This window comes from Bos indicus, chromosome 5 (genome assembly GCF_029378745.1).
Source record: "Bos indicus isolate NIAB-ARS_2022 breed Sahiwal x Tharparkar chromosome 5, NIAB-ARS_B.indTharparkar_mat_pri_1.0, whole genome shotgun sequence".
NCBI lineage: Eukaryota > Metazoa > Chordata > Mammalia > Artiodactyla > Bovidae > Bos > Bos indicus.
The window spans coordinates 106,026,037-106,054,022 of record NC_091764.1 but is presented as its reverse complement, the minus strand read 5'-3'; the positions used below and the strand labels follow the sequence as shown (position 1 = coordinate 106,054,022).

Sequence of the window (27,986 nt, the reverse complement as noted above, 5' to 3'; positions counted from 1 at the left end):
GTCAGACATGACTGTAGTGACTTGGCATGCATGCAAGAGGTTAAATAATAAAGGACATTCTCCTTGAAGAGACTTAATTGACCATATCTGTGGCTCAGACAGTAAAGCATCTGCCTGCAATGCGGGAGATCCAGGTTTGATCCCTGGGTCAGGAAGATCCCCTGGAGAAGGAAATGGCAACCCACTCCAGTACTCTTCCTGGAGAATTCCATGGACTGAGGAACCTGGTGGGCTACAGTCCATGGAGTCACAAAGAGTCGGACACGACTGAGCGATTTAGCACACAGGCATTGGTCGCACTGGATCCCAAGGAAACCAGACACTCGGAGCCATTTATCTGTAATTTTTATTTTACGTCCTTGCTCGCATGGACAAGAATATCTGCAAAATCCAGGGACTAGCGCACGATGACGTGTCTTAGATGTGAGTGGTATGAAGATAATGTTGGGGCTCTGTGAGGAGGCGGGAGAGGGGGGCCGCGGCAGTGAGGACGAAGGGAGAGGCGAGGGCGGGGCCCACTGCGGGAAAGAGGGGCGGCGGCGGGCCCCCATCACAGGTTCACCATCAGCCAGTCCAGCAGCTGCAGCCGTGTGACGTTGCCCACCGCCTCGTCCAGCTGTCGCTCCTTCTCGTACCGCAGCACCGACTGTAGAACCTCACCTACGCTGCGCCCCTTTTCCACGGCAGCTGCCGAGAGCTGAAGTAGCTGAGGGAGGAAAAGAAAGCGGAAGTCGAGGAGGCAGAGCATCCCACAGAGGGTCCGGCGGGGCCTTCAAGGCCAGAGAGCTGGGGGAGGTCCCTGGCCACAGGACGGCCTCCAGGGAGGTGCTGAGACTACTTCCAAAACCGAGACACTTGCTGGCTTGTCTGACAAAAGAAAGTGGGTTCCATCGCCCTTCATTTAAACGACAACCCCCTGCCCGTGATATGGAAGATGTTCCACAAAGACTAAAACTTCCTGCTTCCAGTGGCTGTTTGGTCAATGGTGTTCATGCCTTCTAAGGATTCTGAAGTTCTTAAGCTCACTGTAACATCATAAAATGGGCTCCCATCACCGCCCAGAGACCAACACAGACAGGAGAGAAAGAGCCATAGGACAATGTAGATGCTGCTTTCTCAGCCCTGTAGGCCAGAGAGCCCTGGGATGATAGAGCAGGAAGGTGACTCAAAGATGCATTCAACCCCCATGAAAATGTTGCCCTGAGAGGTGACGGTTGTCAGTAATACAGTGCCAGAAATCAGTGGAGGCACTGCTCATACCCAAGTCTCTGAACCCTATGTTTAATCCTCTTCCCAGGCATAAAATGAGAAAAGCCCAAGCAAGCATTCTCATATGAGCCCAGTATACTGCCATTCATCTGGAATCCGTGTGGCAACAAAGGAACCAGCTTTCCATTTTGTGCGTTCTGCAACTGACTCTATGAGAAGTTCAAAGGGCAGATTAACAGGCCAAATATCAGGTGTTTTTTCAGGGGAAATTTCAGGCAGAGACTGAAGTGCATAAGGATACTCTTGAAACAGATGGAAAGACAAGTCTCTGCAAAGAGGAGACAGAACGTAGACTCATTGTACAGCTGGTCACCGTACAGTTAAACATGGTCATTGTACAGCTAAACAATAATACCAAATCCAGAATGAAGACTAAGTAGGTGGAGATGAGTAAGGAAACACAGGAAAACCAAAGACAGAGCAATAGAAATTAACCGTATTGAACAGTATAAGAGATAGAATAAGCCTCCTTCAAAAAGATTGAGAAAATAAGCAGAGTTCAGGGGCCTGTGGGACAGTTCCAGAGGGTTTTACATTTATGTCCTTAGAGAAGAACAACGGTAGTGCAGAAATATATTTAAAGAAATAATGCATGAAAGCTTCCCCAGTTTTCTAACAGACATACAGACAAACTCAAGAAGCATAGTGAACTTGAAATATGATGAACCCCCGTAATTCACAAGACCTATCACCATCAAATTGCTGAAAACTAATACTTTGGCCACCTGCTGCGAAGAGCTGACTCATTTGAAAAGACCCTGATGCTGGGAAAGATTGAGGGCAGGAGGAGAAGGGGACAACAGAGGATGAGATGGTTGGATGGCATCACCGACTCAATGGACATCAGTTTGGGTAAACTCCGGGAGTTGGTGATAGACAGGGAGGCCTGGCGTGCTGTGGTCCATGGGCTCGCAGAGTCGGACACAACTGAGCGACTGAACTGAACTGAAAGAAAAAGAGGAAAAGATCTAAAAGTGGCCAGTGACAAATGGCACGTTATACATGAGGGAACAACAGTGCCAATGACAGCGAATTTCTCATCAAAAACCACAGAGGACAGAGGAGTGAAACAGCACTTTTTAAGCACTAAAAGAAAAGAACCGTCAAACCAGAATTCTATGTCCAGCAAACATATGCCTCAGGAATGAAGGTCAAATAAAACTTCAGATTAAATTAAGATAATTCATCGCGAGAAAAGTGCATTCTGTTTCCTTGCACAGAAGGAAAATGGTATCAGAAGGAAACTGGGAACATGAGGAGCAAACCAACAACAACAGAAATGGTAAAAATCTCAGGATAAATGATGAACGATTTGCCTCCATTCTTTAAAATATGTTTTATGGTTGAAAGGAAAAATAATATTGCCTAAGGATTTTAGGCAATAAAATTAAATAGATTTTAGGCAGCTAATTTTAAATTAGGCTGTGGTTTTTCCTTTGGTGTATGGATGTGAGAGTTGGACTGTGAAGAAGGCTGAGCGCCGAAGAATTGATACTTTTGAACTGTGGTGTTGGGGAAGACTCTTGAGAGTCCCTTGGACTGCAAGGAGATCCAAACAGTCCGTTCTGAAGGAGATCAGCCCTGGGGGTTCTTTGGAAGGAATGATGCTAAAGCTGAAACTCCAGTCCTTTGGCCACCTCATGTGAAGAGTTGACTCATTGGAAAAGACTCTGATGCTGGGAGGGATTGGGGGCAGGAGAAGGGGATGACAGAGGATGAGATGGCTGGATGGCATCACTGACGCGAGGGACGTGAGTCTGAGTGAACTCCGGGAGTTGGTGATGGACAGGGAGGCCTGGCGTGCTGCGATTCATGGGGTTGCAAAGAGTCAGACATGACTGAGCGACTGAACTGAACTGAACTGAGGCAGCTAATTACATAAAATAACGGCAGTCTCAGGCAGAAGGATGAAGGGCCCCATAGGGCAGGAAGATTTCTACATTCTAGCCTAAGTGGTCACGGTTGACTCTAAGTAGACTCTGACAAGTTAAGTACATGGATTGTGGTGCCCAGAGAAACCACTAAAAAACTACACAAAGAGATATAGCAAAACCCAACAGATGGATTACAATGGAAGACGGAAAAATGTTTAAAAATAATTCAAAAGAAGACAATAAAAGGAAAAACAAAAAGGAAAAGCAGACTAAACATAACTAACTGTTCAATCCCTGGGTTGGGAAGATCCCTTGGAGAAGGAAATGGCACCCCACTCCAGTATTCTTGCCTGTGGGGTCGCAAACAGCTGGACAACGACTGAGTGACTAACACTTTCACTTTCACTTGGCCTCTCCCTGCTAAACTCCCCTCCCTTCCCAGCTGTGACAACAAAATACGTCTCCAGGCATTGCCAAATGTCCCTTAGGGGCAAAACTGCCTCCAGTAGAGGACAGTGGAGTTAGGCAAAGATTTATTTGATATGACATCGCAAGTACAAGCAATGAAGGTAAAAACTAAACTAGATGTCATTGTTAAGAACTTCTGCTCTTTGAAACACTCCATTAAGTAAAAAAAATAAGCTCCAGACTGACAGAAAGTATTTGCAAAATATATATATCCGGTGAAGGACTTGTATCCAGAATACATCAAGAATTCTTGTAACTTTCTAACAACCCAGTCAAAGTATGGGCAAAAGATTTACAATTTACATAGACAACTCACCAAAGATTATATATGAATGGCTAATCAGCACATAAAAAGATGCTCAACATCTTTAGTCATTTTAATGTATGTATGTCAAATTAAATCCACAATCAAAAACCACTATAACAGTTATAATTAAAAACAGAACATAATCCATCAACAGAATGTTGATGAGGATATGGAGAAATTGAAATAAATGAAATTGCTGGTAGGAATATAAAATGGTACAGCTTCTTTGGAAAACAGTTGAACAGTTTCTTAAGAAATTATACTTACCATAAAATGCAGCAGTTACACTCCTTGTCAACCAAGAGAAGTGAAAATATATATCCATACAAAGACTTGTATGTGACTGTTCATAGAGGCATTAATCATAACAGCAAAATAATGGAAATAACCCCAATGTCTCTTAATTGGTGAATCAATAGAGAAAACATATACAATGAAATTCTATTCAGCAATAAAAGGAATGAACTGCTGATACATACTGCAACATGGATAAACCTCAAAAACCTTATGCTAATAGTCGAGAGCCAGATGTAAAAAGCTACATACTTTACGACTCCATTATTTTCTAAAATGAAAGGCAAATCTGTAATGATAGAAAGCAGGTTGATGATTACCAGTGGCTGGGGGTGAAACTGAGAAACATAGCCTAGAAAATTCTGAGACAGAGAAAAAGGAGTGTCTAGTCCTATCAATATTAAGACATTTGACAGAATTACAATAATTAAAGTAATATGCTATTAAAATAGTATTAAACTAGTAAGAACAGATGAATGACTCAATGGAATAGAACAGAAAGCTTAGGGAAAAAACAAAGACATATAGGTATCTGGAAAAAAATAAGACTGAATTCCTATGTCACACCTTGTATAAAAATGAATTTGAAGTGGACCAAAGCCTTAAACATTTTTAAAAAAATCATAACTGTGCTAGGAGAAAGAACACATGGGGAAGTTTTGTTACTATCTTGTAGTGGAGAATGTTTTCCAAAATATGACACAAAATCTAGGAAAAATAAAAGATGAACTATCATATTTGACCACGTAAACATTTAAAATAATACTTCATGGCAAAAGCAACAAAACGAAACATCAATCAAAAATCAAATGATTAAAAAAATCATATCTAATATCACAAAGGCTATTTTCCTTGTATTATGTAAAACTCTCACAGATCCATAAGAAAAATACCAACAACCTGGCAGAAAAAAAAGGGCAGAGTTTACAAACAAATGATTCATCCATGAAAAAGGAAATTAAAAAACGGCTCTTAGGAACTTCCCTGGTGGCCCAGTGGCTAAGACACTGAGCTCCCTAGGCAGCGAACCTGGGTTCAATTCCTTGTCTGGGAACTAGATTCCAGATGCCACAACTAAAAGTTCACAAAAAGGGCTCAGTGCAGCCAAATACATATTTTTTAAAAACAAAAATGGCTCTTAAACACATGAAAAGATATTCACCATCATTCCTAAAAAGATAAGTGCAAAGTAAGGCAACACTTGGCAAAGACCAAAAGTTTGGCATGGACTGTAGGTTAGTTGCTATGTGGGAAACAGGTGCTCTTATTTTCTTTTAATAGGTGTGCGAATTGGTGTACCCTGGAGAGAGAAATGGCAACCCGTTCCAGTATTCCTGCCTGGGAAATCCCAGGGACAGAGGAGCCTGGTGGGCTACAGTCCATGGGGTCGCAAAGATTCAGACACGACTTAGCAACTGAACAACAAATATGTATTAACTTGTATGCTGCATAAGCATTTTTGGAAAGATAAACAAGAAATTGATCAGAATGGTTTTCTCCAGGGAGGGCAATGGAATGGGGAGATAAAGATGAGAAAAAGTCCTTAATTTTAATTGTGCATCTTTTTTTGTGTGTGCCTTTGGATTTTGAAGTATGTACACATTACCTATTCAAAAATGGATACAGGGACGTCCATGGAGGTCCAATGGTTAAGACTCCTCACTGTCAGTACAGGGGGCCTGGGTTCCAGCCCTGGCCAGGGAACCATGATCCTACATGCTGCAGGGTGTCACCAACAGTTTTTTAAAAATGGATACAAATTTGTTTAAAGGAATTGGGCTCATGGGTATGCTGGTATTGCCAGATTTAATCACCAGCATTAGCATGAAAATAGTTGCCTATATTAAGTCTCTTTCCAAAAAAAAATTCGCAACTCATATTTACATAGTTTCTTTGATGTATACGCCATCCAACTTTTCTTAAAAATATGCTGCTGCTCAGGACAAATCTACTCACTAGGTGACATTTGCATGTGTTGTTGGTCATGTTTCCCACTCTTTTCCTTTAAGAAAATGTGTGTGTGTGTGTGTGTGTAGAAGGAAGCCTGCAAGTCTATTGTCTCATTCTAGAGAATTGTAGCATAGACATTCTAATTCAAAATAATCTAGAATGTATTATGATTGTTACATAGGATGAGGTAGACTTAAAAGATGGTGTCAGAACAAAGCCTGTTTCACATACTGTACATGTGAAAGCTATGCTTCTTTTTAGATTTTTTCATTAGTCTAAAGCTTTCCTCAATATTGGCTCCTCTGCTAATTGCAACTTATGAAAATAATTTGGTGGCTCAGAGAGTAAAGAATCTGCCTGCCATGCAGGAGACCTGGGTTGGATCCCAGGTTTAGGGAGATCCCTTGGAGAAGGGAATGGCAACTCACTCCAATATTCTTGCCTGGAGAATCCCATGGATAGAGGAGCCTGGCAGGCTAGAGTCCATGGGGTCACAAAGAGTCAGGAACGACTGAGTGACTAAGCACACACACACAAAATAATTTGTTTTACAGACTGGAAAAACTGTGAACAGACAGAACTTGCCAAGCAAGTACTCTTAGGGGTAAATCTAAGATTGGATCTCCATGTTCTGTCCTCTGGCCCAACGTGGAACAGGCACACAGATCAACTGGGGGTTTTGCTAAAGGTTCTGATTCTGTAGGTCAGGAGTGGAGCCTGAGGTTCTGCACTGGCCAACACTGTTGGTGCACAGACACGCAAGGAACAAGCCTACAGAGTACTGTTGCTGCAAAAGGAGCAAGTCGACAGGAGAGACAGTTTCTCATTTAGGCTGAGTGTAGCCTATTCTGTGTGCAGTACAGTCCTGTGTCTTCCTGGTCACCAGATACACCAAGTAACCCAGTTATAAGCGCTACTAACCCCATGCATCAAACAGAGAAAGCCTCTTCCTCCATATCCTCTGGTTTCTAAGAAGACGGATGCTTTTTATAATAACCCCAGCCTCTGGTGCCACCTCCTATTACTTAATTAGTAAATGCCATTGTTCCACTTCTCTTAATTGAGAGGAAGTAATGTTGAGAAAACAACAACAACAACCCTGAGAGAGAGAAAGAGAGAGAGACTGTGTATATTGTGGGGGTGGTCTCTCAATTCCCCTTCATTAGCATGGAGCACCAACTACGTAAAGAAAAGCTTCCCAGACTCAAAATTTCCCTTCCATGAGCAGTTTTGAGGCCTAAATTGGGAGAAGAAAGGAGGCAGAAAGCACACTTACCTTTATCAGTAACAACAATAATAAGCTGATTTTCTGTCTGCCTTATTCTTTAGTCTTACTTATCAATTGATTCGGAACTTAGGGTGAGGGGAAGCTGCTACTGCTAAGTCGCTTCAGTCGTGTCCGACTCTGTGTGACCCCAAAGACAGCAGCCCACCAGGCTCCCCCCGTCCCTGGGATTCTCCAGGCAAGAACACTGGAGTGGGTTGCCATCTCCTTCTCCAATGCATGAAAGTGAAAAGTGAAAGTGAAGTCGCTCAGTCGTGTCTGACTCTTAGTGACCCCATGGACTGCAGCCTACCAGGCTCCTCCGTCCATGGGATTTTCCAGGCAAGAACACTGGAGTGGGTTGCCATCTCCTTCTCCAATGCATGAAAGTGAAAAGTGAAAGTGAAGTCGCTCAGTCGTGTCTGACTCTTCGAGACTCCATGGTCTGCAGCCTACCAGGCTCCTCCGTCCATGGGGTTTTCCAGGCAAGAGTACTGGAGTGGGGTGCCATTGCCTTCTCCACGGGTGAGGGGAAGAGGGATGCTATTTTTTGAATCCCTTCAAATCCCTAATGGCTCCTAGATCACCAGCAAAGAGAGGTATGACAGGCTTGAAAACACTATGAATCTAAACCCTTTGCCCCCAGCCAACACATCCCCAGGACGCTTCCCAGCGTCTCCTTCTCATTCTTTGGGCAAAGCTGTCCTACCCAGAGTTCAGTCTGAGCCCAGGCCTTACTCTGATCCTTTCACCAACTCACTTGGAGGCTCCTTATTTGTGCATTCCCATCTAGATACACAGAAAGAAAGAGAAAAAAAAAGTGTATATTTTCTTTTCCCTTTGATACACCTCTTATTGGGAAAAATCTAGTTTTAATTTACCCATTGGCTAGGCTATGAGTTTTGAGCTTCGAATGTTTACTGTTCCCATCCTACCCTTCTTGGAGCTATCTTCCCATTTAGAAAGAAAAAGTACTTAAAACCCTCATTAACCCTAATCAATCTTCCTCAAAGCCCTGGCTCTACCGCCTTACCTTCTCCTGGATTCCTTCGTCGTCACCCGCAAAGTACAGAATGGGGACGTTGAGCTCAGAGGCGGCCACCCACTGAAGAACGGCTTGGAGCTGCTTGTTCTGCACGGTGTCAGTCAGGTTGTGGTTGCTGACGATCACTTTGGGTGCTGTGCACCCTTCTGGGGGCTGTGCTGATAGACTCCTCAGTTCGTTGTGGATAGCCTGATAGGCATTCTGTAGGAGTGTCTCTGCAGTCCCTGTGCCCTTGGTGGACAAACACTCATATAAACTCTCTGGGAAGGCTGATGTTGGCCTGCTGGCATCCCCAGACTTGTCGTCTCCCAGTTCTGCCAACGGAGAGTCGCAGGACTTGGCAATGATGAGACACAACTTCATCACTGAGTCCATCAGATGGTCTACCATCTGCCCGTTCATGTGGCCATCAAGTTTGTTAGCCACCATCTTGGTGAGCCCTGCAAAAGCACCCCCAGTCTCATCACATTCATTTAATTTGGCGGGAGAAGGGGTGACGGGTCTTTCACACTGGGGGCTGTTGTCTTCCTTGGTTGCCTTGGGATCACAGCTATGGTCGCTCTTGAAAATGGTCTCACTGAGCAAGTTCCGGATAAAGTTGAAGAAAACGCTCATTAGGTCCTTCTTCTCCACTTCTTCTGGGTCAGCTCCCACTTGGGGAGACCGGAGGCTGGACTCATGGGAAACGGCTGGAGACTTAGTGGGATACAGGTTGGAGGTGCCAGCAGCTTCGAGAAAGCTCTGTGCATCCATGTTTCCTCCCTGGGCCAGGTGGTACTGGATCAGAAGTAAGGCAGACACAAGCAGGTCCTTGGCCCAGGAGTCTGAGTCGCACATAAAATTCTCAGGTTTTTCTGGGCATTGCATAGGGAGGCTGAAGTTGCAGGGGTCAAAAGGGAACCCCAGGGGAAAGTCCGGCACAGGTTTATACTGTCTTTTGGGAGTGACGAAGGGTGAGCCCTGGAGGCATGCAGATATGCCTTCCTTCTGCTGGCTGTTGTGCCACAGGGTCAGCCCCTCTTTGATAATGTGTTCCCCCAGAGTTTCCACACAGGACTTCTCGGGTTTGGGTGTGGGGGTGCATACTCTCTCCCTCACTTTACCTTCTGATTTCATGGAGGCGAAGTTGACGTTTCGGTGTTTAGGGTCACCCATCCCTTTCATAGAGACGAGGGAGTAACTTTCAGACTTATCCTTGGTTTTCCTGACTGTCTCAGGGGGTTTCTTGGCAAATATCACCGAATAGAGTTTCCCCAGCATCGCGTCCATGATGTCCGTGGCCTTCTGGCTTCCATGAGAGAAGAAGCTTCTTTTCACGGCCGAGACAAAGTCCGTGTCCGTCATGAGGGTCCCCGTGACGTTGTGGAGGTTCTTCATGAAGGAGTCGATGAGGTCGGAGACCACCTCTTTGGCGTGCTTGATCAGGACCTTCTTCAGCACGATGGTGGCAATGGTCGTGTCCTTCACCTGGATCTTCAGGGTCTTCATGATGGAGACCATCATGTCGGACACCACACTGTTGGCATAGGTCATGATCCCTTGACTGATGGAAGCTGTGAAGTCATCGGGCCTTTCATACCCTCTGAACATCTTTCTCTCCGCTGGTAAGGTCCTTCCTCCCTCTTTGGCATCACCCGCGTTACGGGATTCGAATACTTCCTTGTAGAAGAAAGACTTCTTAGAGCTAGGCCTGTCGTCTGGACCCCTGCCTCCCTTGTTGCTTTCCTTGATCTTCAAAGTGCTTTTGTATTTTAAATTTGGGGGGCTCTGTAATGTCCCCGAGGCTCTGTCACCAGAGCCCGGTGCCTTATCTGATGGGGTGTTTTTGGAGCAGGCAGTGACGGTCTCATTCACCAGCTCCGACGCCACCTTGCTCAGGCTCTTGTTGGGTGGAGGCTCATCCCCCATGTACACTGATTGGTGGACACACCTGTTTTCAGAGCCGTCAATCTTCTCGTTGATCTCCTTGCGGGCCATGGCGATGACAAGATTTGTGAGGCGGTTGGCGTAGAAGGAGACTTCATCTACGGAGCTCCCATTGCAGGTGGGGCCCTGGTGTGGGTTCTCTCTGTGACTCATCTCAAAATGCAGCCTCCCTGGACTTCCCCTGGAGGTGGTGTTATAATAGTCCACGCAGAAACCTTTGCGTGGGTCTCCTGAGCTGACCATTTCCCTGCCGAGCGATGATTCTCCGGGCTTGAACCTAATGTCTTGGAATCCTGCTGTGCTTTTCTCCAGGTCTCTGCGGAGCCAGCTGAGCACTCTGATGGGATCGTGTGAGGCTTCCTTAAAAATAGACAAGGATTCATCCGACTATAACAAAGTAAAGACACAGGATATTCAGGACAACCTCAAAGAGCAGTCACAAAAATGGTCGCCCCTCTCACGTCTCAACTCCTCATCAACCCAACAGATGGAAGCAACATTTACTGAGTGCTTACTGTATATCAGCCTTCCCTAGTGGCTATCAGTAAACAATCCGCCTGCAATGCAGGAGACCAGAGTTCAACCCCTGGGTTGGGAAGATCCCCTAGAGAAGAAAATAGCAACCCATTTCAGTAATCTTGCCTGGGAAATCCCATGGACAGAGGAGCCTAGAGGGCTACAGTCCCTGAGGTTGCAAGAGTTGGACACGACTGACTGACTAAACCACCACCACCACCTACTATATATCAGGCACTGTTCTGAGTACTTTAAAACTAGGACCTCATTTAATATTATTCTGTGTGTGCACATGTGTGCTCAGTTCATGTCTGACTCTACAAGCCCATGGACAGTAGCCCACCAGGCTCCTCTGCCTGGATTTCCCAGGCAAGATTATTGGAGTGTGTTGTCATTTCTTCCTCAAGCGGATCTTCCTAACCCAGGCATTGAACTCGCATCTCCTGCATCTCCTGCATTGGCAGGCAGACTACCACAGAGCCACCTAGAAAGCCACTATTATTCTGGCAATAAACTTAAATGCTGCTGCTGCTGCTGCTAAGTCGCTTCAGTCATGTCTGACTCTGTGCGACCCCATAGATGGCAGCCCAACAGGCTCCCCCGTCCCTGGGATTCTCCAGGCAAGAATACTGGAGTGGGTTGCCATTTCCTTCTCCAGTGCATGAAAGTGAAAAGTGAAAGTGAAGTCGCTCAGTCGTGTCCGACTCTAGCGATCCCATGGACTGCAGCCTACCAGCCTCCTCCATCCATGGGATTTTCCAGGCAAGAGTACTGGAGTGGGGCTAGCTTTCTTATTATCCACATTTTAACAGAAGAGGAAATTGAAGAACTGGCTCAGACAGTAAAGAATCTGCCTGCAATGATGGAGACCTGGGTTCGATTGCTGAGTCAGGGAGATTCCTCTGGAGAATGGAATGGCAACCCACTCCAGTATTCTTGCTTGGAGAATCTCGTGGACAGAAGAGCCTGGCAGGGTACAGTCCATGGGGTTACAAAGAGTTGGACACAACTGAGTGACTAACACTTTCACTTTCATTACAAGTATAGTTTTCAAAATATCAGAAAATTCAAGGACTGTGGTGCATAATTAATCATAATTGTGTGCCGGGCTACACAAGCACAATCTTGATATGCTCAGTGGCTTCCAGTGGACTACTGGGGATGCTTTAGGTTAAGAATCTGATTTGTAAATAAGGAATTAATATCTGTGGGACAATTGATTAGTTTTGAGTGAATGCAGAGTCTTTGGTGGATGCTAGCTGTGCTAAGCATATGCATATGTTTATATGTTGACCTAATTTATAATCTTCACTTGAACATAGGCTAAAATAAGAATGTATGTGAAAGTGTCCTGCTGCTGCTGCTGCTGCTAAGTCGCTTCAGTCATGTCCGACTCTATGCGAGCCCATAGACGGCAGCCCACCAGGCTCCCCAATCCCTGGGATTCTCCAGGCAAGAAAACTGGAGTGGGTTGCATTTCCTTCTCCAATGCATGGAAGTGAAAAGTGAAAGTGAAGTTGCTCAGTCGTGTCTGACTCTTCGTGAACCCATGGACTGCAGCCTACCAGGCTCCTCCGCCCATGGGATTTTCCAGGCAAGAGTACTGGAGTGGGGTGCCATTGCCTTCTCCAGTGAAAGTGTCCTATTTACCATCAAATCTAAGGGATCACTGTAACTACTGGAGTTACATCTCTCTGAGGATAACCACAAGTACTGCTCATCTTTAAAGAATAATTTGGTATTTTAAAAGGGGAAACGGGGAGGTGGTGGGGATTGGGAGATTGAGATTGACACATATACACTACTGGTAGTATGTGTAAAATAGACAACTGATGGGCACATACTATACAGCACAGGGAACTCTACTTAATGCTCTGTGGTGACCTAATGGGAAGAAAATCCAAAAGGGAGAGGATGTGTGTGTGTGTGTGTGTGTGTGTGTGTCTGTGTGTATATATATGCACTAAGTGCTAAGTCACTTCAGTCTTGTCTGACTCTTTGCAACCCTAAGGACTGTAGCCCTCTAGGCTCCTCTGTCCATGCGAGTCTCGAGGCAAGAATACTGGAGTGGGTGGCCATTTCCTCCTCCAGGGGGATCTTCCCCATCCAGGGATTGAACTCACGTCTCTTGTGTCTCCTGCACTGGGAGGCGGGTTCTTTACCACTAGCGCCACCTGGGAAGCCCTGTATACATACACACACACACACACACACACACACACACACACACACACACACACACACATATGCAGCATCTCACAGCTAGCGCATGGTGGGGGCCAGGATTCAAATCCAGTTCAGACTCTGAAATTGGTTCTCTCCACCCCTACAGTCAGCAGTCTACTGTAATGTCTGGATGACTTGGGAAGAAGACAAAAGCAGCTGGACCTCTACAGCCTGGTTTAAGCTGCTTGTGGGCCACAGAACTTGGTTCAAAGCCCTCTAAATTATTCTCCTAATTTGAATAATAGCTACTATAGGGAAATTTGTAGAAAACTCTGCACAATCTATAGCATACTCCTCCACGTTTTCTGATTCTGATTCTCTTGGAAATACCTGATAACTCTGAAAACTATAGATAACTGTTAGCAATGCAGTATAATTTTTGTCTACACACATGTTAATTCTGACCAGGAAAGAATGACTGACTTTCTCTCCCACTTTGGAAGATGTCCATTTGGCTTCCATTTGCACAGTTCATTCCAATACTCCTGATCTACATACAGGTCTCTTTTTTCTGGACTTTTCTTAGAACTGCACCATTAATGAATTAAATAAAATCTCATTAATGAGTTCAATAAAATCTTTCACATGAGTCTATTTTATTTTCATGGGAGAGTCATTATTTCACCTTTCTCTGAAAATAATCTTTTAACAGTTTTGCAAATCTTTGTCAAGATGTCCAGCAGATTTTGCTTAACAGAGGTGAAGGTCATCGTGGGAGTACTGTACCCAGTGTGTTCCTTCTTGGCCCCCCTGAGATGGTGTTCTAGGCACCGTTTACATTTTCCTCTCTACTAGTTTAGTTTTTGGTTTTCATTTTTGTCCTTCCACAGCCACCAATCATTGGTGGCAGCAATGCTTGAGAATTTTGGTTTCATTATCTCACCACTTGGTGATTTCTTTAATGGATTAGTGGTTTACAGAGATCTATTCTCTGTTGGTAAGAGACAACAGAAAACCTACTTGGCTAGTATTTTTTGCTCATCTTAAGGCTCAAATCAGTGTGGAACTTTATGGCCAGTTGGAAGGAGAAGGGTTCTTTAATCTCTGGACAGGTGAGTTTAGTTTTGTATCTCTGACCCTAAGACTCAGCACAGTGTCTGTGCCAGTCATTCATTACTGTCTCTCAAGTCCAAGTCTACCCTTTTTGGTCTTGCTTTGTGAGTCTGGAGCTGGACCCTTTAAACATTTCTCCTTGGGTGGCTGGCTTTGTTGGCAGAGGGCACTGGAGGGGTGCTACCTGTTCATCACAGGAGGGAGGGGCTTCCCTTCTGGTCCCCTGTGCCCTCTGGCAAGTGTCTTGAGCGCCACTGGGATGCAGGCTGCTGTCCTGCTGCAGGGCACACTCTCCAAGGAGATCTGAAGCAGCTTTTCGTGAGGGCAAGGGGACTTCGTGAGCCTTAACTTTCTTCCTCATTCACTCTTTCAGCCTAGGGGTAGTAGCTGCTTTCTGCATTTGCTGCTTCTGGATCTCTTATTAGAATCCTCTTTCAAAGCTTTTAGTAGTGAACTTAGTTAAATACCTCTTACTGAGTAGTTTTTTAGTATTAAATTACTGACATGGTTTCCCTTTTCTGACGGGACTCTGACTTAACAGTGCCTGATACTATGTAAGTAAGTGTGGAATAAATGTTTGTTGAAGGATGAGGGAGAACAATATCACTTAGATGAGAGTTTATAATTCTGAGAATTTTGAGGCATCCTACACATCTATAAACTTTGAGGACATTTCTGTTTGAGTCTCTTTCTGTTAGAAGACTAAAGTTTTACAACTGTTGTACATTTTTTTTCATTAACTGTGGTGTATTTCTCGTACTAAGTATCATATTATAGGATTTTTTTTACCCCCCAAAATTATACATGGAATTTTTTTGTTCTAAAGGAGTTCATTTTTCCCCCCAAGAATTTCATCTTCAAAAATAAGAGGTGGTGGGGCTTCCCTGGCGGTCTGGTGTTTAAGATACTGCACTTCCACTGCAGGGGGCATGGGTTTGATACCTGGTCAGGGAACTAATTCTTTTTGGTAATTACCCATAATGTTTCGCATAACAAAAATAATAAACCTGCTTGTTGTTGTTGCTTAGTCGCTCAGTCGTGCCCGACTCCTTGCGACCCCATGCTGCAGGCAGCGTGGTCAAAAATATGAAGGAAAAAAAAGAGGTGGCAGTGGAGAGAATAAGGCTACTCTTAGTGGCACGCCACATATTCCTAACTCCATATTTATAAGGAGGCTGACCCTTACCATTTTCCAGTCTTGGGGTTGGCTGTCTCCGGGGGAATAGACGTCAACTTTGCATACTCCATTTTGGCTTTGTAACCAGTCAACCCTATCCGACATCTGGAAGTAGAAAAAAGGAGAAGGATCATCAAAAGGGCTAGTTTCATGGAAGTGAGGAGTAGTAAGACAAATGACTGAGATGAGGAAAACAGGAGTGATGCTCTCCACAGACATCTGTCCTGAGAGTTACTTCAGACCCACTTAACTCTGGACCTCGGCATTCTCAGCTCCAAACCACAGAAAGATTTCCTTAGAACATGTGTCTCTAGTGCAAGACCAGAGGCTGGTGTCTTCTCAGTTCAGTTCAGTTCAGTCGCTCAGTCGTGTGTGACTCTTTGCGACCCCATGAATCGCAGCACGCCAGGCCTCCATGTCCATCACCAACTCCCAGAGTTCACCCAGACTCACGTCCATTGAGTCAGTGATGCCATCCAGCCATCTCATCCTCTGTCGTCCCTTTCTCCTCCTGCCCCCAATCCCTCCCAGCATCAGCCTCTTCTCCAATGAGTCAACTCTTCGCATGAGGTGGCCAAAGTACTGGAGTTTCAGCTTTAGCATCATTCCTTCCAAAGAAATCCCAGGGCTGATCTCCTTCAGAATGGACTGGTTGGATCTCCTTGCAGTCCAAGGGACTCTCAAGAGTTTTCTCCAACACCACAGTTCAAAATCATCAATTCTTCAGCACTCAGCTTTCTTCACAGTCCAACTCTCACATCCATACATGACCACTGGAAAAACCATAGCCTTGACTAGACAGACCTTTGTTGGCAAACTAATGTCTCTGCTTTTGAATATGTTATCTAGGTTGTTCATAACTTTTCTTCCAAGGAGTAAGCATCTTTTAATTTCATGGCTGCAGTCACCATCTGCAGTGATTTTGGAGCCCACAAAAATAAAGTCTGATACTGTTTCCACTGTTTCCCCATCTATTTCCCATGAAGCGATGTCTTCTAGAGGTGCTTAGTATGGTTTGCTCATGAACGAACCTGAACATATTCTGTGTCCTAGCTTGACCACCCTTTCACATCTTGGATTTTCAGTATATGCTCGAAGCTCAACTTGATCAAAATAGAATTAACTGACTTTTCCCTCTCTGTTCTTGCCCCACCAACTTTTCTAAGTAATGCAGGCTTTGTCGTAACTGATTTCTAGAGGACTAACTTACTTATATTAGCAATAAGTGTAGGATGGCTTCCTTAAGAATAATCCCTCTTCCAGTTAGTCAAAAGTCCTGGGGAATTCTCAGCCTCCATGGTTCCACCAAACTTCTGAATGGCAAGAGAAAGGAGATGTCTTATGCACCATCCAAAGGGCCTTGGAGGTAGTGACGTCCTGGCTGATGTTGGTTTTTTCATAACCCTCCCAACTCTTTGCTCTATTTCTTAATTTCTGTCATGGCACCACCATCTACCTGGTCTTCCAGAAAGCTGATCTTTATTTTACATGTATTCTTCCATCCCAAGCCTTCCTCTAGCTACTGTTTCTCTTTTTTCTTATTTGTAGTCATTTTTCTTGAAATAATTGCTTATGCTTACTGCTTTTACTACTTCATCTCACCAGTGAGCACCAACTCCTAATCCATGGAGGATTAGACTGTGGGCTTAGTCTCATCGACTTTCTGCAACACTGCATCTTATCTGATAGTTCTTGGAAATGTGACTAATTATCATACTTGCCCACCGATAACCTACAAGTATGAAAAGCTTCTCTTTGCCCTCTTTTGTCAAGTCAGAATTCCATTATCAGGCTTCCTCACCTAAGTTTCCCTTTTTTTTTGCTATAAGTGTTGCTTAGGCCTATATTTCTCGATAAACAAGGAGGAATGAGATGGCCAATTTTTTCTCCTCAGTGCCCCCAAAACATCTTTGTGAATAGATACACATATTTATATCTTGTTTTTAACAAATACATTGGCTTAAAATTCTGTCAAAATAAAGTCCAAAAGCGCTTGAAATAAATGGAACATTATTTGTGATTGAATGTCTGGTTAATTGGAAATATTTGTTTTAAAGGACTTTAGGTTTTATTTGTGGAGGGTAGATATCTCCCCCACAAACAAAACCAACACAACGCAAACACAGATTATACACAATTTAAACTTATTTATATGTGGGTTTCCAGGTGGCTCAGTGGTAAAAAAAAAAAAAAAAAATCCGGTTTAATTCCTGGATTGGGAAGATCCTCTGGGGAAGGAAATGGCCACCCACTCTGGTATTTTTGCCTGAGAAATTCCATGGACGGAGGAGCCTGGTGGGCTACAGTCCATGGGGTGGCAAAGAGTTGCACACGACTGAGTGACTGAACAATGACAATAAGTGGGTTTATTATTTTTGTTGCACAAAACATTATGGGTAATTATTAAAAAGAAAATATAAGATCTTTCCAGAGAAGGCAATGGCACCCCACTCCAGTACTCTTGCCTGGAAAATCCCATGGGCGGAGGAGCCTGGTAGGCTGCAGTCCATGGGGTCACTAGGAGTCGGACACGACTGAGCGACTTCACTTTTTACTTTTCACTTTCATGCACTGGAGAAGGAAATGGCAATCCACTCCAGTGTTCTTGGCTGGAGAATCCCAGGGACGGGGGAGCCTGATGAGCGTCTATGGAGTCGCACAGAGTAGGACACGACTGAAGCGACTTAGCAGCAGCAGCATAAGATCTTTCAAGAGCTACCTATTCATGCTCCCAAAAGGATGTGCAGTTGTTTTTATCCCCCAATCACTAACTTAGGTCACTGATCTGGGGAAAGAGCTTTCACTCTTCCTAATACTGTGATACAATAGATTCCTTGAACAAGCCATGGGTTTTACATTGTGATTAGACCTTAGAAGGATCTTGCTTAAAAACCCTGAATCAACTATTTTAAAATACCGAATCTGAGAGACTAATCCTCAGAGAACCTTATTTCACTGGTTTTAGGGTTTGGAAACAAGTGGATAAAACTTTCTTTTTTCTTTTTCATATTTATTTGACTGCACCAGGTCTTGGGCTTCCCAGGTAACTCAGTGGTAAAGAATCTCCTTGCCAATGTAGGAGCAGAAGGAGACAGTGGGTTTGATCCCTGGGTTTGGAAGATCTCCTGGAGGAGAGAATGGCAACCCACTACAGTATTCTTGCCTGGAGAATCCCATGGACAGAGGATCCTGGAGGGATGCAGTCCACGGGGTCGCAAAGAGTCAGACACAACTGAGGCGACTGAGTATGCACACGCACACCGGATCTTAGTTGCAGCGTGGGATCTAGTTCCCTGGCCAGGGATCAAACCCAGGTCTCCTGCATTGGGAGCCCAGAATCTTGCCACTGAACCACCAGGAAGTCACAGCATTGAATTTCTTAAAAACTCCTTGGGTGATTCTAACAGACACCTAGAACTGAAAATCCCTGGGCTTATATGGAGAGATCCTCTCTGCAACAGACTCGCCAGCTCCAGAAAGACAATTGTTTATTCTTTGAAACATTTTTTTCTGAGATTTTGTAAGCTTCTTGGTACCTTATTTTAATGTTTTTTTAAACCCCTAACAATGAAGTTTTTACTGTCTATGAAGTTAAACCTTGTTTTGTCTCTCAGCAGCTCATTGTTTTATGTAAATATTCATATGCTTGAATCATCACCATGAATAAAGAAATGGAAGGCACTGTTCCTTGGCCGAAAAAAAAAAAAAAAAGACATAGAAACAGGTTGCCTAGACTGTTGACAGTGCAAGTCTCTTAATCTCTGATTTACATTTCATCTTAATGCATGACTTCTAATGGAACATGATGATGTCAATAGGATCTACTGATTTATTTAGGCTACATGCTCAGTTGCTCAGTCGTGTCTGACTCTTTGCAACCCCATGGACTTCAGCCCACCAGGCTTCTCTGTCCATGGGATTTCCCAGGCAAGAACATTGGAGTGGATTGCCATGCCCTCCTCCAGGGGATCTTCCTGACCCAAGGATCGAACCCGCATCTCTTGTGTCTCCTGCATTGGCAGGCGGATTCTTTACCACTAGTGCCACCTGGAAAGCCCTATTTAGGCTATACTGGAGAAGGCAATGGCACCCCACTCCAGTACTCTTGCCTGGAAAATCCATGGACAGAGGAGCCTGATAGGCTGCAGTCCATGGGGTCGCTAAGAGTCAGACACGACTGAGCGACTTCACTTTCACTTTCCTGCATTGGAGAAGGAAATGGCAACCCACTCCAGTGTTCTGGCCTGGAGAATCCCAGGGATGGCGGAGCCTGGTGGACTGCCGTCTATGGGGTCGCACAGTCGGACACGACTGAAGTGACGCAGCAGCAGCAGCAGCACAGTTAAACGGAGAAGACAATGGCACCCCATTCCAGTACTCTTGCCTGGAAAATCCATGGACAGAGGAGCCTGGTAGGCTGCAGTCCATGGAGTCGCTAAGAGTCGGACACGACTGAGCGACTTCACTTTCACTTTTCACTTTCATGCATTGGAGAAGGAAATGGCAACCCACTCCAGTGTTCTTGCCTGGAGAATCCCAGGGGCAGGGAAGTCTGGTGGGCTGCCGTCTATGGGGTCGTACAGAGTGGGACACAATTGAAGCGACTTAGCAGCAGCAGCAGCAGCAGCACAATTAAAAAGCAGGGATGAAAACGAAGAACAGAAAGTACGGAAGTTGTGTGGTCACTTACTCTTACTGAGGACAGGTTCTGAGATATGAGGAAAGCTCTGGATTAATTTCTTGTTGTCTTCACTATTCCTAAGTTTACCCACTCCTTCCATGAAATATAAGGAATCTGCAATGGAAAGACACAAATAAAAATGACTAATATTACCTCTGAACTTTATTGCTCTCATTACCAAATGATTTTGACCTATTATTTTTCACATATGATACACAAATGATGAGCACAAAATGATATTCACATTCAAAGTACAGATATCATTTTTGCTGTCTCGTGGTTCCTACATGACAATGAGAGAGTCATTTCCTAGGCAGGTTGATAAGAAGTCCAGGGGTCCCCAAGGAGAGAGAGGTCTGGAATTCTCAATGAGGAAGAAAGGACAAACTTTTTTCCCCCTCTACATGCCTTAGGATTATATTACAATAATGTATCCTGCTTGAGGACAGTCTCTGGGAAAAACCTTCTGGCTAATCCTGTTATCTTAAAATGTAAATTATGGGAGTATGTCTAGTGAGGTCTTTACAACCTCCAGACATTCTTTTGACTCACTATAATAACTAATTGGAGAGTATATAACTCCACTGCTAACACTAACAAGGGGGTACTCTTTCTGCCCCTTCTGATGTCTATGTCAGAAGCTCTCTCTATCCCTTTTATACTTTAATAAAACTCTATTGGACAAGAGCTCTGAGTGATCAAGACTCGTCTCTGGTCCTAGATTGAATTCTTCTCCTCTGGAGGCCAAAAATCCAGGTATCTTTTCGTGGTTCAGCAATAACCTTTGAACAACAAGGGTTTTATCATCTGACCAATTGTTTCTGAAATGACTATCATTATTCTCCACTTTCCAATCATTGGCAGACAGACTTATTTAACAACAAGGACACTGAAAGGTTTTAGCCTAATTTCAAACTTGGCTTGAACAGGAAGTCAGAATTCAGTAGCTAGAATGGAGAGTAAGTGCCCTGAGTTTGTGGATCTCAAAACACTTCGTAAGTTCTCCTCTGAGGATTCAGGAGAAATGAATCCTTTTGTGACAAAGTGAATTCACAATTAATGTCAAAACCAGCTTCCAGATCAATTATCTTCCTTACAATTATCTGCTGAATGAATATATATGAATACCGCCTATTGCTAATTCTGGATAGCTCAATTTTTCTTTCTTTCTTAAACTTGAGAATCTGAGAAAAAAGAAATGACTTGCTCAAGTTTGATAGGGTGGTAAGGCTTTCACAAAGCTTGACTCCTTTTGAGAATATGCTCACCCCAGAGACTTGCCAAAGGTATAAATATTTATCCAATAATTTATTAGAGGATCTTCTATCCGCTGGATCATGGAAAAAGCAAGAGAGTTCCACAAAAACATCTATTTCTGCTTTATTGACTATGCCAAAGCCTTTGACTGTGTGGATCACAATTAACTGTGGAAAATTCTGAAAGAGATGGGAATACCAGACCACCTGATCTGCCTCTTGAGAAATTTGTATGCAGGTCAGGAAGCAACAGTTAGAACTGGACATGGAACAACAGACTGGTTCCAAATAGGAAAAGGAGTTCGTCAAGGCTGTATATTGTCACCCTGTTTATTTAACTTATATGCAGAGTACATCATGAGAAATGCTGGACTGGGAGAAACACAAGTTGGAATCAAGATTGCCAGGAGAAATATCAATAACCTCAGATATGCAGATGACACCACCCTTATGGCAGAAAGTGAAGAGGAACTCAAAAGCCTCTTGATGAAAGTAAAAGGGGAGAGTGAAAAAGTTGGCTTAAAGCTCAACATTCAGAAAACGAAGATCATGGCATCTGGTCCCATCACTTCATGGGAAATAGATGGGGAAACAGTGGAAACAGTTTCAGAGTTTATTTTTCTGGGCTCCAAAATCACTGCAGATGGTGACTGCAGCCATGAAATTAAAAGACGCTTACTCCTTGGAAGGAAAGTTATGACCAACCTAGATAGCATATTCAAAAGCAGAGACATTACTTTGCCAACAAAGGTTCATCTAGTCAAGGCTATGGTTTTTCCTGTGGTCATGTATGGATGTGAGAGTTGGACTGTGAAGAAGGCTGAGTGCTGAAGAATTGATGCTTTTGAACTGTGGTGTTGGAGAAGACTCTTGAGAGTCCCTTGGACTGCAAGGAGATCCAACCAGTCCATTCTGAAGGAGATCAGCCCTGGGATTTCTTTGGAAGGAATGATGCTAAAGCTGAAACTCCAGTACTTTGGCCACCTCATGCGAAGAGTTGACTCATTGGAGAAGAGGCTGATGCTGGGAGACACTGGGGGCAGGAGGAGAAGGGGATGACAGAGGATGAGATGGCTGGATGGCATCACTGACTCGATGGACGTGAGTCTGAGTGAACTCCGGGAGTTGGTGATGGACAGGGAGGCCTGGCGTGCTGTGATTCATGGGGTCGCAAAGAGTCGGACACGACTGAGTGACTGATCTGATCTGATCTATCCCAATAATAAAAATGAATCAATTATCTCAAAAGTGCTCTTATACTTATTTCACACTTACTCGTTACATAGATTCAACAAACACTTCCACCTACATATGTCCAGAGGTTTTTATTTTATTTTCTATATCCTCTGCATGTTTGTTTGTATCCATGAAGTTGTTTTAGACTTTAAATTCCCTAAATTTTCCTGGATAATAGTGTATATACCAAGGTACTTAAATGCCTTTTGATGGTAGTGCTGTTCAGACTTCTAAATTTGTATACATGTCTCATAATGAAATGGAAAAGAGAGAAGGAAAATCTAGAGATTTGAGTTAATTAACGGATTCATCCATTTCCTAACTTCAAAGTGCGTGAGTAATATCCTGGAATTAAATGGAAAATAAATGAGACAAACGACGCTGTTACCTATTAAGTTTGATGAGGAAAGAAGGCTAACTATGCACAATGTGAAGATAAATGGACCTTGAGAATCATTTATTGTAACATTCTCATTTTAAAGACAAGGAAACTGACACCCATAAAGGGACTATTAAAACCAATCGATAGATTCATTGAGATATTTACAGCTCTGCAGGTTAACCTTCTGGAAGCTAAGAATTTTTCCTATGGCCGATAGGGGGACCCAATGGAACAATAGAAGGACTGACCTAAAATGTTCCTTTAAAATGTCCATATGATTATCACCTCAGTGGTAAGTGAGGAGTGCAAACCATGAACGCCAGCCAGGGAGGCATAAATAATAGAGGGGCTTGTTTATGGAGCTGTATCCCAGACCCCAGTTCCATCTCAGGACATGTTTCCTGTGTTCATCATAAGCAAGAGCTCCTGTTTACTCAAGGTTCCTAAGCTCGCAGAAATAGTCAAATTACAGGCAGCGTATGTGAAGCTTTTGCAGAGTTGATATGTATCTGATCAAGTTTTGAAATTTACTAGGCCACTTTTTATTACTAATTTTAAAAAGGAAGAATATATTCTAATATGTTTTATTTTTCTCTCTCATTCCCTTTCTCTAAATGCAAAGCATACAGTAGACACTCTGTAAATGTGGCCGTTGATGAAATCAGTCTCATGCAATTTTGTTTAAATTAAGGATTAGAAGACTGTGAGTCTCTGTGTGTGTATCTTTTTCTCAGTGGTACCATTCAGTGTAAAGCTTTCCTGTGGATTTCCTATATTTTCACTTCCCTTTGTTAATAACTTCTTTCTCCATTGCCCTGTTAGTACAGATGTTGTCTCCACATAGCTATATATGTTCTGCTTCGCCCCAGTTCTCTGTTGTCTAGCCAAGGAGTCAGAAATAAGAGAGGATGAAAGTGAATGAGAATTGGGACTCAGAGCAGTACTAATCTGATTTTGTTATTAGAGCGCTGGAAAAAAAATCAATCAAAAAAACAGACAAAAAAATCTACCCCACCCCCAACTTTTGGAATAGCCCACACATGAATAGGAAGTCAGCAGGTAGTCAAGCTTCCAGTCACATCATGAAATTGAAAAGCAGACGCCCTCATGTCTGCAAAAGTATGGCCAAGGACATCTAGTCCATCTGAAACAAAATTAAAACTTTAACAGCAAAGATGGTAGGTAGCTACCATCTACTATCATTGTGCTGAAGGAGAGGCTCATTTATTTCCAGAAGAATCTGACTTGACATTAACTGGGACATGAGGGAGGTGAGGTTGAATGTTAAGAGTTACCCATTCCTTGTCACTGAATTCTCCCTTTTAACCACAGAATATCAGAAAATGGGCTGTCTCGTCAGTCCAGTGGGATCTCCTACCTCTGCAGCACTGGAAGAGTGAACCACAGAAGGCTCTAGAAGATACTTTTAAAGTCAACGAAGATGCTGGGATGTTCGTGCTCAGCTCAAGATCTTGTTTCCTCCCCCAGCCGTCCATGTACCTCCCCTAGTTGGGACTGGAGAGTGACATCAGAATCACAGCTGGTGATATCACTGCTTCTATAGCAACAGTGGTGACACTAGCAGAAATTGAGTGATCATCAGACAAGGGGAGGGGTGAAGATACACTGCAAGGCTCTGATGCTTAGTTTGGAAGAACTGAGCTTGCTTTCTCCAGATTGATTTTCTTGTTTAAGTGTCTAATTTTTGGTAGGGAATACGGGAGGGGGAAGGGGCTTCCCAGGTTGGCTCAGTGGTAAAGAATCCACCTGCCAATGCAGAAGACCCAGGCTCCATCCCTGTGTCGGGAAGATACCCTGGAGAAGAGAATGGCAACCCACTCCAGTATTCTTGCCTGGGAAGGAGTCTGGTGGGTTACAATCCATGGAGTCACAAAGAGTTGGACATGACTGAGCACACACGCATAGGAGAGGGGTGTGCATAGTTTCAGAGAAGGCAATGGCACCCTACTCCAGTACTGGAAGGCTGCAGTCCATGGGGTCGCTAAGAGTCGGACACAACTGAGGGACTTCACTTTCACGCATTGGAGAAGGAAATGGCAACCCACTCCAGTGTTCTTGCCTGGAGAATCCCAGGGACAGGGCAGCCTGGTGGGCTACCGTCTGTGGGGTCGCACAGAGTCGGACATGACTGAAGTGACTTAGCAGCAGCAGCAGCATGCATAGTTTATGCCAAGGGATAGGCATAGTTATGCCAAGGGATTCCACTAAAAAGAAGAAAAAGTATTAGGTATTATCACATCCAGATGGGTGCAGAGAAAAAAGAATTGAGGGTCTACTAAATTTTTTATGCAAAGCCCATGGAATCACTTCATTCTGTGGGATCCAGCTTGGACTTTTAATTATGAGTCCCTTTCATTAAAAAAACATTCTGAGATAGTTTGCCTAAACTGACCATCTCTGGGTTATAATAAATCTGAGGTCAGAGATATAGTAGCACTACAACTCTCGACTTGATAAACAGTACTGAGATTAATTGGTCCAAGAGCATTTAGTTGGCAAATTTCTAGGCTTGAGGAGACTTTGTTAGTTGTACATTCTCTATGGAATGTTATAATACCTTAGGTACACTTAATGACTCTCTGAGCAAGGCGATAGGATAAAGATTAAAATTGTTAATGAATTTAAAAATGACTTACTGGTTTATTACAAGCTTCCTTCAACAATGTTATGTATCAATGACCTTTTATATTATGGTTCAGTTTCTTTACCTTTAAAAGAAATTGGGTTTGTTGGTCTCCTAAGAACCCTTCCAGCTCTGACATTCTGTGATCCCATGTGTTCGTTCAGACACTCAGTCACGTCCAACTCTTTGGGACCCCTTGGACTGTGGCCCCCAGGCTCCTCTGTCTGTGGGATTTTCCAGGCAAGGATACTGGAGTGGGTTGCCCTTTTCTCCTGTAGGGGATCTTTCCAACCCAGGGATTGAACCTGAGTCTCTTGTATCTCCAGCACTGGCAGGTAGATTCTTTACCACAGCACTAAGATCCCTTCCAGCTCTGACAGTCTATGATCCCGACACTTGAGTGGTATGAAAATGGAAAGCATGTACACAGGCATGACACTTTGTAGCTGACAAGGCACCTTCACATCCATGTCATCTGATCCTCAGAGTAACGTTTTGAAGAAACGGGACAGGTGTTCTTTTGCCTGTTCACCAGGTGCAGAATCTTTTTTTAATTTTTATTTTCTTAACACCAAGAACATTTTGTATTGGGGTACAGCCGATTAACACTGTGATAGTTTCAGGTGAATAGTGAAGGGACTCAGCCATACATATACACGGATCCATTTTCCCCCAATCACTCCTCCCATCCAGGGAGGCAGGTGTAGAACCTCACTCAGTTCACCACACATACCTGGTCAGCTGGAACTGGGCTCTAATAATCTGATTTTTAAGTCGATGATCTTTCAACAGTATCATGACACCTTTAAACTAGTATTGAGCATACATGGCACTGTTTGACTTGGAGATGAAACATAGTTGACAATAATACACAGGTGTTAGGATTGTGACTGATGACAGTGGGATCTGTCAATTTACCAGAGCCAGGAAACTGTTTCTATTCATATGGACTCCGAAACCAAATATTAGCAAAATGTAAGTGCTGAGTGTACACAGGATGAGGCCATGAAATATAAGAGTGCAGCATTAGGAGACATCTTTGATATAATCAAATTACTTTCCTCTTCCAATTCACTTGGCAGATGACAGGTCAGTAAGTGGTGGGGGTGAGGCAGAGTGGGACCAACCAACCTTGCAAACCTAGAACAAGCCACTTCCACTCACTATATGTCTTTTGTTCATCCTAGCAAGGCACCCTCCTTTCTTCCTGAAAACACAAAGCACTGAAGAAATGACCAAGTCTGGAAAGATTCCCCCAAACCCAAAGGAGCTTGTTTTCTGATATGCTTTAGGTAGATGTCTCAGGACATGTTGCTGATGGCTGTTCTTATTCCGGGATCTTGAGAGGCTGCCACAAAGAAAGGATTTAAAAACTGAAGTCTTCATCTTGTATTTCTGGAATTTCGGCAAGCTCTAGATACTACTTTCTGGAACAATGCAAACGGCCAAGGATCCACAATTAAAATATTACACACCGGTTGCTCTAGAGAGAGCCACCTTGTTTCTTCCTAGAAAAATGTGCAGATGGCGTGTTCAAACCATCTGTCATGTCCGACTTTGCGACCCCATTGACTGTAGCCCCCCAGGATACTCTATCCATGGGGATTCTCCAGGCAAGAATACTGGAATGGGTTGCCATTTCCTCCTCAGGGGGAGCTTCTCCAACCGAGGGATCAAACCTGTGTCTCCTACAGGTCTCTTGCATTGCAGGCGGATTCTCTACCGCTGAGCCACCGGGGAAGCCCTACTAACTTTTACAGGACATTTCGGGAGGTTCACAGATTTCCGGAAGCTCGCTCCTGTATCAGAGTCCAAGTTAAGAATCCCTGGATTCATGTTGGGTGGTGAGATAAGGGCTTTGGTAAATCATAGTACTTAAAACACAGGTGGAATGATACAACACGTCAGAGAAGTCGTCTTTGAAGTCATCCACGAGCAGAGACTTGAGCTCGTGACACCTGCAGGAAAAGGGAACAGCAAGAGCCAAGGCCCCGGGGGACGTAACCTGGTCTTCGGACTCCACGAACGCACCCTTCCTCACGTGTATTTCTCTCCCTCACGTTTTCTCTCCGCGTCCCCGCCCCCTCCAGTCCCCGGGGCCCCGGCCCTCTCCTGGAAAAGCTTCCAGGGCTCAAGGGCCGCCCCAGAGGACACTTTCAGGGAGCGATGAACTAAGAGTTGGGAAAGCTGAGCTGCTGCCCTGGATTTGGTCTGTGGTTTACCCTGAACTTCAGGTTCCTCGATACTCCGACGTCATCTTTACGGTCAGCTCCTGACATGGAACTCCGATCTCAAGACTCCTCTCTTTCTCCCGCTTTCCTCACGGCCTCCCTCACATCCCTCATCCCCTCCCCGCAGTTTCCTATGAGCTCTTCTGAGCCACCGTCCACCCCACCCTCCGACTCGCCCCTTTCATTC

The 27,986-nt window shown here is 44.1% G+C and overlaps 1 protein-coding gene across 4 annotated transcripts; it reads right to left on the bottom strand.

The window, feature by feature from the left end:
* Positions 1-334: 334 nt before the first annotated feature.
* Positions 335-27,957, bottom strand: AKAP3 (A-kinase anchoring protein 3). 4 transcript variants are annotated; one of them, XM_070790270.1, is made up of 5 exons: positions 27,791-27,957; positions 20,060-20,164; positions 15,379-15,474; positions 8,460-10,784; positions 335-706 (listed from the first exon to the last, which is right to left on the bottom strand). In XM_070790270.1, the coding sequence occupies exons 3-5, from the start codon at positions 15,472-15,474 to the stop codon at positions 551-553; spliced, it is 2,577 nt and encodes an 858-aa protein (XP_070646371.1). In that variant the 5' UTR covers positions 20,060-20,164; positions 27,791-27,957; the 3' UTR covers positions 335-550. The 4 variants fall into 4 exon arrangements, with proteins under 4 accessions (XP_070646371.1, XP_019815714.2, XP_070646372.1 ...); XM_019960155.2 differs by lacking the exon at positions 27,791-27,957 and adding an exon at positions 24,303-24,510; XM_070790271.1 differs by lacking the exon at positions 27,791-27,957 and adding an exon at positions 24,303-24,510 and having other exon boundaries at positions 8,460-10,757.
* Between the last annotated feature and the right edge of the window lie 29 nt (positions 27,958-27,986).

Excerpts from the sequence above, each read along its gene's own strand:
- AKAP3 (XM_070790270.1), bottom strand. The coding sequence starts at position 15,474 with ATGTCGGATAGGGTTGACTGGTTACAAAGCCAAAATGGAGTATGCAAA. Across the intron at positions 10,785-15,378 it reads AACCCCAAGACTGGAAAATG|TCGGATGAATCCTTGTCTAT; the intron begins GTAAGGGTCAGC and ends ACTTTGTTATAG. Across the intron at positions 707-8,459 it reads ACGAAGGAATCCAGGAGAAG|CTACTTCAGCTCTCGGCAGC; the intron begins GTAAGGCGGTAG and ends TTCCTCCCTCAG.